Here is a 12,943-nt window from a genome sequence, read left to right as displayed (position 1 = left end):
TTACTGTGTAGCCAAGGATGACCTTGAACTCCTGATCCTCCTGCCTCTACCTCCCAAGAGCTGGGACCTGTCTGTACCACCATTCCCAAATTATGTACTACTAGGATTAGAACCCAGAGCTTCCTGCGTGCCGGGCAATCACTCTGCTGTTCTCCCCATCTCCAGCCCTGCATGTCTATCGCCAAGGCACCTGCACATGGTCTCTGCAGCCCAGCATCAGCAGGTACTTCCTAGGGCTCCTGAGGTGTGTGCCTCTTTTTGGACAGCTCTTGGGCCATGGCTGTGAGGTGACACACCCTTTGCTCTTAGATGAGGTGGGTGGCACTTTTGGGGATTTATGTCTCCTAGGTCCTCTTGCTCAATCCCAGTACTTATCTGCTGACCCCTCTCCCTGCTGATAAGGGCAGGCTATCTTTAGCCCCAGGGTTTGCAAAGAATCAGTGGGCACCAGGCAAGGTCACTGGCACACTTTGCTCTGCTGGAAACTGAACCCTGGATCCCCACCCCCAGTGACTTAACTCAGGCCACCTGTGTGCTAGGCAAGCACTCTTCCACAGAGCTCCCTTTTTTTTTTTTTTTTCAAACCTGCAGTTATGCAATCCCCTGAGTTTCGGCCTGGCGAAGGTGGGCTGGCCTGACAGAGGACACGAAGCTGCCAGGGGAAGCCGGAAGAGTTTCTATTGTGAGAGCTCAGCTTCCCACAACTTTTTTTTTTTTCATTTTTCTTGTAGCCTTGATTTCTTTGACTGCTTCAGTTTTTAAAAATTCTCTTTATTATTGTGGGGTGCATGGATGTGCGCCACAGATTGTGTGTGCAGGTCAAAGAACGTGTGTCGGTCTGGTGTATCTAGTGAGACAGGGTTCACTCTGTAGTTCAGATGGGACTGGAACTCACTCCAGAAGCCAAGGCTAGACTCCCATGAATAACAGTCCCTCTTCTTTAGCCTCTGGAGTTCTGAGATGACAGGTATGAACCACCATGCCCAATACTCTTGTTGCTGGGCCAGGGCCTCAGTCCGTTGCCCAGGCTGGCCTGGGATTCACTCCAATCCTCTTGCTACCACCACCTGAATAACGGGATTGCGTGCTAGGCTTCTACTTAAACATTTTATTTATTTATTTTCGGGGTTTTGAGGCAGTCTCTCTATATAATCCTGGCTGCCTTGGAGCTCGGTTTGTAGACCAGGTTGACCTCAAAGTCACAGAGATCCTCCTGTTGAGGTCAACCTGTTCTACAGAGTGAGTTCCAGGACAGACAGGGCTACACAGAGAAAGTCGTCTCGAAAAACAAAACAAAAACACAGGAATGTGAACAATCACGCCTGTAATCCCAGCACTCAAGAGAAAGAGGCAGGTGAGTTTGAGGCCAGCCGGGTATACTTAGTGAGCTTCAGGGCAGCCGGGGTTACACTGTAAATCTCAACACCCCCTCCACCCCCACCCCCAGATGAATCCCGGTTTTATGTATAGTTAATATATCTCTAAAGTAAATTTTAAAAAATCCTCAAGCAAAAATAAGCAATCACGTAAGGATTCAGGCATCACACTGGCCTGGCCCTGTCACCTGGCAGAATGCACTCGGGCAGCACCCTGGCCAGCCCAGAGCTTGCACGAGCTCTCTGTCTCTGTCTCTCTGTCTCTGTCTCTTTTCTCTTCCCCATCCCTCCCCTTTCTAATAAAACTTCTCACTCAAGCTCTGCCTGCCTGGCGTGTTTGTCCCTCTACCTTGGTCCCCTCGCGCTTTGTCACGACACCCACCGCTCGCCCCTCGAGTCCTGCCCGCAACCGACATGCGCACGCACCTCTGGGGTCCCGCGCCTTTCAAGTCTGAGCATGCCCAATAGGCTGTCGGGCGGGGCCTCTCCCGGGGCTCGCAGCAGGAATTGGCGCATGCGCACCCGGCCAAATGCGGGCAGGCCCCTCGTGACACGCTCTCCCTACGATGATTGGTCCTCGCACATGAGTGACAGAAGAAGTTTTCCCGAGCTCTCCACGAAATGGCCGCGCATTCCGCCATGCTCTCTCCCTCCCCTGATTGGGCTCTGCAGAAGACGGACGGACGGGCTACCCAATGAGACCCAGACGCTCTGGGAAGGGGCGGGGCCGTGAGGGGACAAATTTGCGCGGGTTCGGAGCCGACGCGGTCCGTCATGGCGGCTTTCCGTGAGATGGAGGAGGTGAGCAGCTGGCTGCTGAGCCTGCTGGGGGCCAACCACGCCGAGAAGCAGCAGCGGCAGCTGCTCGGGCGCCACGAGCAAATGGTGGAGCGGCTGCTGGAGACGCAGGACGGCGCCGACCAGCGGCTTCGGGGTGAGGGCGGGGCCCCTGCGCTCCCGCCCCGGGGGACCTCTCGGTGGGAGCTGGCAGCCCCTGGGCCTCGGTTCCCCATCCGACATTAGCCATCGCCCAGATGCTCACAGATCAGTGTCAGGGCGCACAGTGCCAGGCTCTCCATGAACTCTGCGTGACTTGATCTTACTCCGTAGCTCAGGCCGGCCGGAAAGTCATGGTCCCTGCTCCCCACTCTTCCGAGTGGGAGCCGTCACCCCTGGTCTCATTTTCTCCGCTTGTGAAACGGGTTTCACGACATCGAATGTCACCTAGGGACTTAGAAGTAAGTACAGGAGTTGGCAGGACCTGATCCCATCTTGAATGTGGCTCAGGCTATTTTGGAACTCTGTAGCTGAGGGTGGCTGAAACTCAAACAATCCTGTCTGTCAGCTGTGGTCACAGTTGTGAGCCATCTCCCAGTGCCCTTCGCTGTTGAAGGTTGGGAACCTTTAAAATGTTCATACCCACCGAGCCTGCTGTGAGCTGCGCCCTGGGTGGCTGCGGGACTCAAGCCCCATGGGAGGCTGGCGTCCTACCTGAGAGGAGACAGGATAAACATTTGTGTTCTCAGCGATGGGCTAAGGAGACAAATCTGTTCTGTCATTAGGAGTGCTGTCAGCAGGAGCCCGGAGGGCCTTCTGCCTAGATGGTAAGAAAACCTCAAAGAGTTGATGGAGCAGGGCTGTGGGAAGGCTCTCAGAACAAAACTGAAAACCGTGATGTGAAGGCCAGAAGAGGGCACATACAGTTGTGGTCTGTAGAGCAGATTCCAGGCCATGCAGGGCTGCACACTTTCATAGTGAAATACGTCACCCATTATAAAGAATACTCAAGTAAGATATGTGCGAAGAGCTTGGGCAGGGCTGGGGAGGCCACGTCTGCACTGGAAGCCTGCTCACAAGAAGCTACCAGAAACAGTGGCATAAGTGACTTGTTTAGCCAGTGCCACAGAAAACAGCTCAGAGTTGAGAGGGCCGTGTGCCTAAGTGCTTTGAGCTATTAGCGTGAAGTTTTGTTGGGACTGGAGGCTCAGCAGTTAAGAGCACTGCTCCTTCCAGAAATCCTGTGTTCAGTTCTCAGTGCCCACAGTTCAGTCGGTCCACAAACACTTGGAACTCCATTTCCAGGGACAGCTGACACTTCTGGCTTCCATGGTCATCAGGTACACATATATACATGTAGCTAGGTAATAAAAATTGAAAAGCAAAGCGAGGGACAGGAGCCTTGGCTCAGTTGGTAGAGTGCTTGCCTGGAGTGCATGAAGCCATGGGTTCCATTCCTGGAGCTGCATTAAATGCCTTGCGGGTGCAGGCCTGTCAAGCCAGCAATCAGAGACAAACAGGAGATTCAGGAATTTAAGACCCTAGAGAATTCAAAGCCAGGCTCATACCAGAGACCCTGTGTCAAAAGACTAAAACAACTAGAAAGTTCCAGGAGTCTAGCTCAGAGAGATGAGACATGACTGTCTGCATGGGGCCTTGGGAACTAACAGTCATCATGAAGTAAACTGAGGGCCACCACGATGGCTCTGGGTGAAGACACGTGCTGCCAAGCCTGTTTCAGCTTGATCCCGAGGAAGGAACCTCGTGGTAAAGGAGAACTAACTAGTACAGGTTGTCCTCTGACCTCAGTGTGCAAACCACGGTAGTTTTTCTTTGCATGAGGCATTGATGGCTTGGACAAAGAATCTTAGAATTCGAGAGATGATAGCAGGAGGTTTGCTGAGAATTCAGGACCAACCTCAGTTACATAGAGTTCCTGGCCAGTATCAGAGAAACCCTATGTCAGCCCCATCCACCCCATTTGTCTTATGATACAGCTAGCTAGTAGGGTGCTTGCCTAGCATGTGTGAGGCCCCAGATATAAACCCAGTACCACAAAGTATAATTAAAATTAAGTAATTCAGTGGCCATACACTGTGACCCGCTTCTCTAGAGCAACTTGGGTAACATAGAAGAATTCCTTGAGCCCAGAAGTTTGTGGCCTACCTGGACATCTTAGTGAGACCCTTGACCCATCACTCAACACCCACCCAAAAATGTGGGAGGGCATTCTGACAAGATATTGAAGGAATTGTATGCCGATACTCCAAGCATTTGGAGCTACATGAGGCCACCCTCAAACAAGAGAAGTGTTGGTTCAGTGGGGACAGTGCTTGCCTTGCATACAGAAAGTCCTGGCTTCCATCCCCACCACCATACAGAATGGGCATGTGGACAATTTGGGGGAGTCACCTCTGCCTCTACCAAGTGGGTCCTAGTTCATCAGGCTTGTTGGCATCTCACTCGGCAGTTAGCAATTTTTGTGTTTGTTTTGGCACAGAGTTTCTGAGTTTAACCCAAGCCATTGTAGAACTCTGCATCCTCCTGCCTCTGCCCAATGAGTAATGGATTATAGGTGCATGCTGCCATGCTCAGTATTGAGCATGTTCTGGCAAACAGGGAGGTGCTCTGGCACCGCCGGGGGTGAGGGCAGCAGAGCCCTGTCTGGGTAGTGGCACACGCCTCTTCAGGGTCCTGGGCAAAGGATGGATCCGAGGGCACCTGTGTCTGTCCTGTTGCAGAGACCGTGGGTGTGGAGGAGGAAGCGGCTCAGAGCCTTCTTGAATTGAAGGAATGCACGCGCCTGGGAGGCACTGAGCTACAGCGTCTGGAAGTCGAGCTCCAGAATGCCAGCAAGGAAGACGCCTATCTGCAGGCCAGCCTCTGATATCCTTAACTGTACCCAGCATCCTCCCTCCCAGTATGCTTGGATCTGGTTAGGATGCAGCTCAGTGCTGGAGCCTCTGCCTAGAATCTCCCAGTGAGGAGCTGGGACGTGCTCTGCCTGCCTAGCATGTGTCAGCTCTTGGCTTTCATCCCTAACACCGAAAGGCACAATAGGAAGAAAATGCTTGAGCACCAGGTGCTCCGGCTAGGTATGTGGGGAGGTGATTGTCTTTAGTCTCCCTGAGCTTGGGCCTTAACTGACCTGCACTCAGCTGACCTCAGAGCTGCAGGAGCTCAGGGAGATGGAGGCGGATCTCCAGCAACAGGAGAGGGACGTGGATGAGGACACCACCATCACCATCCCCTCTGCAGTGTAGGTTCTGCAGGCTGGGCTGGAGCTCCTCCCTGTGGCACGGTTCAAGTTAATGCTGTGGTAACCGTCTTCTCCGCTCTTAACCTCTTTCTGTCTAGGTACGTGGCGCACCTCTATCACCAGATTAGTAAAATAGAATGGGATTATGAATGTGAGCCAGGAACGATCAAGGGCAGTATCCTTTGAGAAGTCACTGCAGGGGTAGAATGAAGCAGCAGCTGAGAAAACTGGCACACCCTCAAGTCACTGGTACATCCTCAAGTCACTGGTACATCCTCATCCTCATGTTAGAAAAGTCACTGGTGCATCCTCATGTTAGAAAAGTCACTGGTACATCCTCATGTTAGAAAAGTCACTGGGCATGGTGGTGCACTTGGGAGGCAGAGACGGGGATCTCGCTGGAGTTCCAGGATAGCAAGGGCATTGCTGGGGATATGCTCCAAAGAGTTGAAGGACTCTTGAGGTGGGACTCATCATGATCCAAATGTAGAAGCCACTTCCGTCTCAGCAGGTAGATGGGGAAGAAAATGCGGTTTATCTGTGCACTGGATAGTATTTCGCTTGGGAGCTGGAGAGATGGCTCAGCAGTTAGGAGCACTGGCTGCTCTTCTGGGGGACCTTGGTTCAATTCCCAGTACCCACATGGCGGCTCACAACTGTCGGTAATTCCAACACCCTCATACAGACATAAATGCAGGCAAAACATCAAAATGCACACAAAATAATAAATCGTTAAAAAATAGTGTTTAGCTTTTAAAAGATGGGTTAGACAGAAGATACAGATGAGGTAGAATGCTTGCTTAGCATTGGGTTCCACCCCCAATAGTGGGGTGATCTGGAACTTGCTGTCTACTCCAGGTTGACTACAAGTCTGTGGCGAACCCTCCACCTTCTACCTCTCAAGTGCTGGGATTGTAGGTGTGTGCCCTTACACCCAGCAAAAATACCATTCTTGTTTTGGTTTCCAAGACAGGGTTTCTCTGTGTGTAACAGTCCTGGAACTCTGTAGACCAGGCTGACCTCAGACTCACTGAGATCTACCTGCCTCTGCCTCTCAAGTGCTAGGATTAAAGGTGTGTGACTCTGCCAGGCAAAAATACCATTCTTAATTAAAAAGAAACTAGGGAAAGCAAGGCATGGTAGCACATGCCTTTAATCCCAGCACTCGGGAGGCAGAGGCAGGCGGATCTCTGTGAGTTCAAGGCCAGCCAGAGTTAAACAGAGAAACTGTCTCAAAAAGAAAAAATAAATAAAAATAGGGAGCTGGCAAGATGGATCAGTGAGTAGGGGCCTATGCTACCAACCCTGATGACCAGAATTCAGTCCCTGGGACCACTGATGAGGGAGAGCACCGAGTACAAGTTGTCCTCTGACCTTGGCAGATGGATGCACCCACAGAAACAAGTAAACAGAAAGAAACTAGTGTGATGCCGCACCTGTAGCTACAGCACTTAGGAGACAGAAGGGATTGCCCGAGTCCAGGGCTAGCCTGGGCTAAGACAGTCTCAGGACAGCAGACTGAAGCAAAGGCTGCTTCCAGTGCACAGGGAAGACGTGCGTTTTCCTTTCATTGCGTCCTCAGTCCACCACGGCCCCTCTGTGGCCCTGCCCATCCACCTGGACAGCGCACAGCTCTCACAGAAGTTCATCAGCGACTACCTCTGGAGCCTGGTGGACACTGCGTGGTAGCCAGAGCCTTCACCTCGCACCCTCTGTAGAATTAAAAATCTGTATGTGACTGACTTCATGCATTTATCTGCTTGTCTTGAAACTGTCTCATGGAGCCCAGGCTGACCTGGAACTTTTTTTTTTTTTTTTTTTTTTTTTTTTTTTGGTTTTTCGAGACAGGGTTTCTCTGTAGCTTTGGAGGCTGTCCTGGAACTAGCTCTTGTAGACCAGGCTGGCCTCGAACTCACAGAGATCCACCTGGCTCTGCCTCCCGAGTGCTGGGATTAAAGGCGTACGCCACCAACGCCCGGCGACCTGGAACTTTTTTAAAAAAACATTTTTACTGGGCTGGAGAGATGGCTCAGAGGTTAAGAGCACTGGCTGCTCTTCCAGAGATCCTGAGTTCAATTCACACGGTGGCTCACAACCATCTGTAATGAGATCTGGTGTCCTCTTCTGGCCTGCAGGGATACATGCAGACAGAACACTGTATACATAATAAATAAATGTTAATAAAATTTAAAAAAATTTTTACTGAAAGAATGTTTGCCTACATGTATGTGTGTTAGTCATGTGTTCTGGTGGAGGTCAGAAGAAAGCATTGGAATCCCCAAACTGTAGTTATAAGTGGCTGTGAGTTGTCATGTGGGTGCTGGGAATTGAACCTGGGTCCTTTGGAAGAGTGGCCAGCAGAGCCATTTCTCCAGCCCCTCCCACCTTATGTTGAGGCAGGGTGTGAACTCCCAAGGATTTACCCTTCCTGCCTCTCCAGCACTGACTGATTTCACCTCAGGTCCTAATGCTTAAGCACTCTGCTAACTGCCACCTCAGCCCACCCTCCCCGTATTTTTATGAGGTCCTGATGCCAGGCCTGAGCCCATCACTGAAGATTCTAGGCTTGTGCTCAAGTCTTGACCACATACAGAGCCAGGTCACCTCACCCCCTCCCCAGTGACATCTGGGTAATGTTTTAGGGTTTATAGACACTACAGGACCCTCAGCACCACCCTTGATCTCCATTTACTGGATTCCAGGAGCACCCCGACAACAAGAAGGGGCCATGACTCTGTCCCTGGGGAAGGTTACACAGAGTCCCACTTTGCTGGCTGAGTCACCGCTGTGGGCTTGACTTTCCATGCCAATGTGAGGCAGGGGGAGGACAGAGAACGCGCCCAGCCCAGGCTTCCTTTCCCTGGTTGTACATGCTGACCTGCAGACACTGGTGCCTAAGGGACAAAGCGTGGGGTAAAGGTGCTTGCCACCAAGTCTGATGGCCTGAGTTCAAACCCACCGGGCCCATCTTTGCCTCCTCAGCAGTTGAGGGCACTGGCTGCCCTTCCAGGGCCTGGCTTCAATGCATTGCACCCACAGAGCAGCTCACAACTCTAGTTCCAGTTCAGGTGACTGGAGTGTCCTGACTTCCTCAGACACTGGGCACACACATGTGTGCAAGCAAAACACTCATAAAATGCATAAATCTTTAGAAGAGAAAAAAGATGGAGCAGGGCGGCAGGAACCACAGATGATGCGGAAAGGAACTGCTTTGCTTTGCTCTGGAAGGGCCAGTGCCTGCTGCTGGAACCCCTAACCCTCTGGTACAGGAGGATTTACACTCCCTTCGCTGGCACACACCAGGGGCTGACTCCAGGGGCCAATGAGTGTGGCCCAGGGCCCTGGGGAGGCCCCAGCTCTTCGTGCCTGGGCTCTGAGTCACTGCCCAGCACTGGCTTCCTGCCGAGGACATCCTGGGGGCAGGGTACAGCCTCCTGCCCAAACTCCTACCCACAGCCTGCCTGGCATGTTCCTTCCAAGGGAGCTAGCTTCCCCAGGGGCCAGCAGCCCTCATTCTCAAGGCCAGCCAGAGGGAGGACAACCCTGCAGTTACCACAGATGGAGTGGATCTCAGACCAAACAGTGCCCCAGTGCCATCTTGAGCCCAATATACAGTGAGGGAAACTGAAGCCCGGTGCCATCTGGCCACTTCCCTAAGTCCCAAGACGTAAGAAGTTCAGAGACTGAACCATTCATTGCCCTGGGCTCTCAGCCAATGGGCCCTAAAGCTAGGTGCTCCAGGGTGCAGAGTGTCTTCCTGTGAGCTGTCCGGGATGAGGCGGTTTGTCAGGACAATGGAAAGGGCATCCAACAGCCGTGACCAGCCCCTTTCTGTAGTCTTTCCCTCCCCGTGGGTCAGCTGTGGTCGGTCAGAGCTGTTTCCACTAGGCGGGCTCATTAAGCAGAAAGGGTGCCTAGACATGGGACGTAAGCATGAGGCTAGATTTGAACCCAGGGCAGCCAACTGAAGGATCTATGTCCTCAGGACTCAAGAGCTGCCCTGCTGTGGGGGACAGAGGACCACACGTGGGGACTGAAGCCTACAGGTGGCTCACCTCCACCTGTCACCTTCCTTTTTGGAGCTGGTGTCTCCTCGCCTTGGCCTCAGGGCTCCCCCCACCCCCACCCCAGAGCCCTCTTCCCTGTGTCTGTGCGGGGAGGCGGGTGCAGGCCAGAGTGCGTGCACACACACGGAGGTAAGGGAGTCGGTCTGTGCAAGGGCCCCAGGCTCGGACGGCGGGTGCTGGGGATGGGCTCCAGGGCTTCATGTGCTCCGGACATGCACTGTACCCCAGCCCCGACCCAGCCCAGCCCCCTGCTGGGTGAATGTCCCGCCTGCTGGTTCTGGAGCAGCTGCACTTTCTTAAAATACTGTTCTGTGGCTGGAGCTATCGAAGCGCACCTGGCTTCAGTTATCTGGGAAAAGGAACTAAACTCAGGCCCCCCAAGGCCAGGATCGATTTGTCTCAGGTTTCACACCTGGGGGCTCCGGACTCTTCATCTCCAACTGGGAGTGAGGTCATCACACCTGGTGACAATGAAGTGAAGGGACAAAGGGCTGGGAAAGTAGGACTCTTGAGGGCCCCAGGCAGGAACATCCATTGAGCACAGGGGTCAAGGGTGGGCAGGAAGAGATGCAGGATAACAAAGCTGGCATGCTTCCAGGCTGGGAGAGATGCAACCACAAGGGGCAGACACCACACCACCTCAGAAGGCTCCCTGATCAAACCTGGCTTGCAGGCCACAGTATGGAGGGACGATTCTCCAGATCCCCAGTGGCTCGTGCCAAGTAAGGGACTGATTAATTAAGCCCCAAGTTTTTCCCACAACCCCCCAAGGGAGGCTCGGGAGAGGAGAGAGGGAGGGAGTTCCTACTCCAGGGCAGGAAGCAGTTGACAGGAGTGTCAGACAAGACACAGAAGTCTCAGGAAACTTTCCCCAGGCTGACTAAGTGGGGGTGATGTAGCCTGAGAACATCTCAGAAAACCACAGCGGGGAGACTGGAGTTTGGGGAATGCTGGCTACAGAGCACGGCACCCTCCCGCGCCAGGCTGGGGCTTACTCAGTCTTGGGCTCCAAGCTGGTCCACCACAGACATCTGTGGTCTGAGACACTAGGAGCTGGAAGGGGAGCCAGCCTAGGGGTGGTGACCCGCGGGCAACAGCAGTTGGTGTCATACTGGCATCTGTCCTGTCGTGGCAGGCAAGACCACCACCACTTGCTCTCCCTGGGGTGCACATCCAGGTCATTGATCCCCATTCTGAAGCCAGAGACGTGCAGACAGAAAAGACAGAGAACAAGGAACCCCATTCCCAAGAACCTCCCGTTCCTTGTTAGGCAGCCACTCCACCCCTGAGCTAAACTCCAGCTCCTCAGTGCATGCTGGTAAATGAGGTGTTTGCTTTTGAGTCATGGACCCCAGGCCTCAAACTTGCTATGTAATAGAAGAAAACCTAGAACTCCCGATTTTCTGCCTCCACCTGGCCAGTGGTAGGATGGAAGGCGTGGGTGATCACACTTGGCCTTGCACGCCCTGAACAGAAAAAAGCTGGAGCTGTGGGGCCGTGGTGGCGCACACCTTTAATCCCAGCACTCGGGAGGCCCAGACAGGCAGGCGGATCTCTGTGAGTTCGAGGCCAGCCTAGTCCAGAGTGAGAGCTGGGACCTCACAGAGAAACCCTGTCTGGGGTGCTGAGGTGTGGAGGTTGGGAGCGAGTCCATCACCTTCCGTGTGAAGTGCCCCATGGGAGCCCCAATCCTGCTTACAGTGTGTCAGATCCCAGGCCACTGCAGCTCCATTATCCTGTTCACCACACAGGCGAGCGTCATTTGATTCAGTGACATAGTCCTTGAAAGCCTGTGCAGTTTGAGGCTTCCCAGGCCACTGCTCAGTTCTTTCCCAGTGGCGGTTTGGAGGGAAGAACAGATGTGCCACCGTGTGGATGCAGAGGAGATGACAGGCTGCTCCCGAGCTCCCGCCACAACCTGGCAGGAGGTGGGATCACTGGGGTAAGCAGGCCCAGGTACACAAGGTGACAGAATCTGAACCCAGGCCACTTACCTAGCGTTCCTCATTGCTGCTTCGTACCCAGGCTCTTCCCCAAGCTCCTTTTATTGGTCTAACCATGGGACTCAGGGATGGGAAATGGGTAGAGTTCTTTTCCTCCTCCATCTGCCCCAGCAAGGGGTCCTTAAGGTGTTTCCTTGTATCAGCCCACTCCTCCCCCAGCTCCTGGCTCCTCTTCACCCAGGGCTCTCAATCCTGAGTTCAGTTGGCAAAGTGGCTCCCTTTGTTCTTTAAAATGTTTAATTTTAGCTGGGCATGGTGGCACATGCCACCGTTAATCCCACACTCTGGGCAGAGGTAGAGACAGGCATCTGTGTGAGTTCCAGCCCAGACCCCTGTAAACAGCCCCTCACCCACACTCTGTAAGCAATGCCCGCAAATTCACTGGGTTACCAAACAAAAACGGAGGGAAAGTGGAGGGGAGGTTGGCTGGGAAGAGAGAGGGGCCGGCAGGGGAGGGATGATAGGATGAATACGATCAAATACATGTGTGTATAATGAAAATATCAAATACAGATAGACAGTAAGACTTAGTTTTTGGCTAACGTGCTTCGTTTCCTCACACCTTACAGAGGTTTGGAAAAGATAGTCTCAGTGCTAAGAAACAGAGAGGTGCAGAGAGACAGACACACCTTTAACTCCCACACTTGGAAGCAGAGACAGGTAGGTGGGTTTCTGATTTCAAAGTCAGCCTGAGCCACGTAGTGAGACCCTGGCTCAAAAAAAACAAAGCCAGGAGGTGGTGGCGCACATCTCTCACCCCAGCACTCGGGAGACAGAGGTAGGTGGATCTCCGCGAATCGGAGGCCAACCTGGTCTACAGCCAAGACTAAACAGAGAAACCTTCTCGGAAAACCAAACCAAACCAAAAAACCTACCAAATAAACATCGCAACAAACACAGACACAGGTTTGGCCAAATGATTCCTTCATTTAGGGGATCATGGGTGGGCCGGTGGTTCACAGCTCAGGATGCTCATCATGCAACCAAAGAGCAGAGTGCAAACTCCAGCACCCACTTAACAAGGCGGGGTTCTCTACATGCTGTACCCACTGGCCTGCGAGGAGCAGAGAGGCTGGGCCTTTCTGGCATCAGACAAAGCTGATGGAGCCCAAGGCTCAGGGAGACTTTGCCTCAAAGAAATAGGTGGAGTAACAAGACACCCAGTGCTCTCTTCTGGCCTCCACACAGAGAGGTGTGTGCACCCGTATAAACACAGGCATATATGCTTACAGACACATACATACATAAAACTAAACACGTTCAGCCAACTGGTTCATTGTACAAGCCTGAGGACCTGAGTTCAAGTCCCAGAACCTGGACAAATGTGGAGACTTCTGACCTCCAGTTCCGTGCCTCTGCACTCCACACTCACACACACACTCACTCACACACACACTCTCACACACTCTCACATACTCACACTCTCTCACACACTCTCTCACACACTCACACTCTCACACA

General features: G+C 52.9%; 1 protein-coding gene and 1 long non-coding RNA gene across 2 annotated transcripts; one reads left to right on the top strand and one right to left on the bottom strand.

The window, feature by feature from the left end:
- Positions 1-750: 750 nt before the first annotated feature.
- On the bottom strand, positions 751-1,990 carry LOC121133458. Its single transcript, XR_005870302.1, has 2 exons — positions 1,759-1,990; positions 751-1,067 (listed from the first exon to the last, which is right to left on the bottom strand). It is a non-coding gene; the product is annotated as an uncharacterized LOC121133458 (long non-coding RNA).
- Positions 1,991-2,104: 114 nt separating this feature from the next.
- Positions 2,105-7,154, top strand: Spc24 (SPC24 component of NDC80 kinetochore complex). The gene is made up of 5 exons (XM_005078535.4): positions 2,105-2,310; positions 4,895-5,039; positions 5,308-5,412; positions 5,511-5,587; positions 6,995-7,154. Exons 1-5 carry the CDS (start codon positions 2,151-2,153, stop codon positions 7,099-7,101), a joined length of 594 nt encoding a protein of 197 aa, XP_005078592.1. The 5' UTR covers positions 2,105-2,150; the 3' UTR covers positions 7,102-7,154.
- Positions 7,155-12,943: the final 5,789 nt, after the last annotated feature.

Source organism: Mesocricetus auratus, unplaced genomic scaffold, assembly GCF_017639785.1.
Source record: "Mesocricetus auratus isolate SY011 unplaced genomic scaffold, BCM_Maur_2.0 Super-Scaffold_100022, whole genome shotgun sequence".
Taxonomy (NCBI): domain Eukaryota; kingdom Metazoa; phylum Chordata; class Mammalia; order Rodentia; family Cricetidae; genus Mesocricetus; species Mesocricetus auratus.
Note: the sequence above shows the minus strand (reverse complement) of the source record. Positions and strands in the feature narration are given on the sequence as shown.

Excerpts from the sequence above, each read along its gene's own strand:
- Spc24 (XM_005078535.4), top strand. The coding sequence starts at position 2,151 with ATGGCGGCTTTCCGTGAGATGGAGGAGGTGAGCAGCTGGCTGCTGAGC. Across the intron at positions 2,311-4,894 it reads CGCCGACCAGCGGCTTCGGG|AGACCGTGGGTGTGGAGGAG; the intron begins GTGAGGGCGGGG and ends GTCCTGTTGCAG. Across the intron at positions 5,588-6,994 it reads GCCAGGAACGATCAAGGGCA|TCCACCACGGCCCCTCTGTG; the intron begins GTATCCTTTGAG and ends TTGCGTCCTCAG.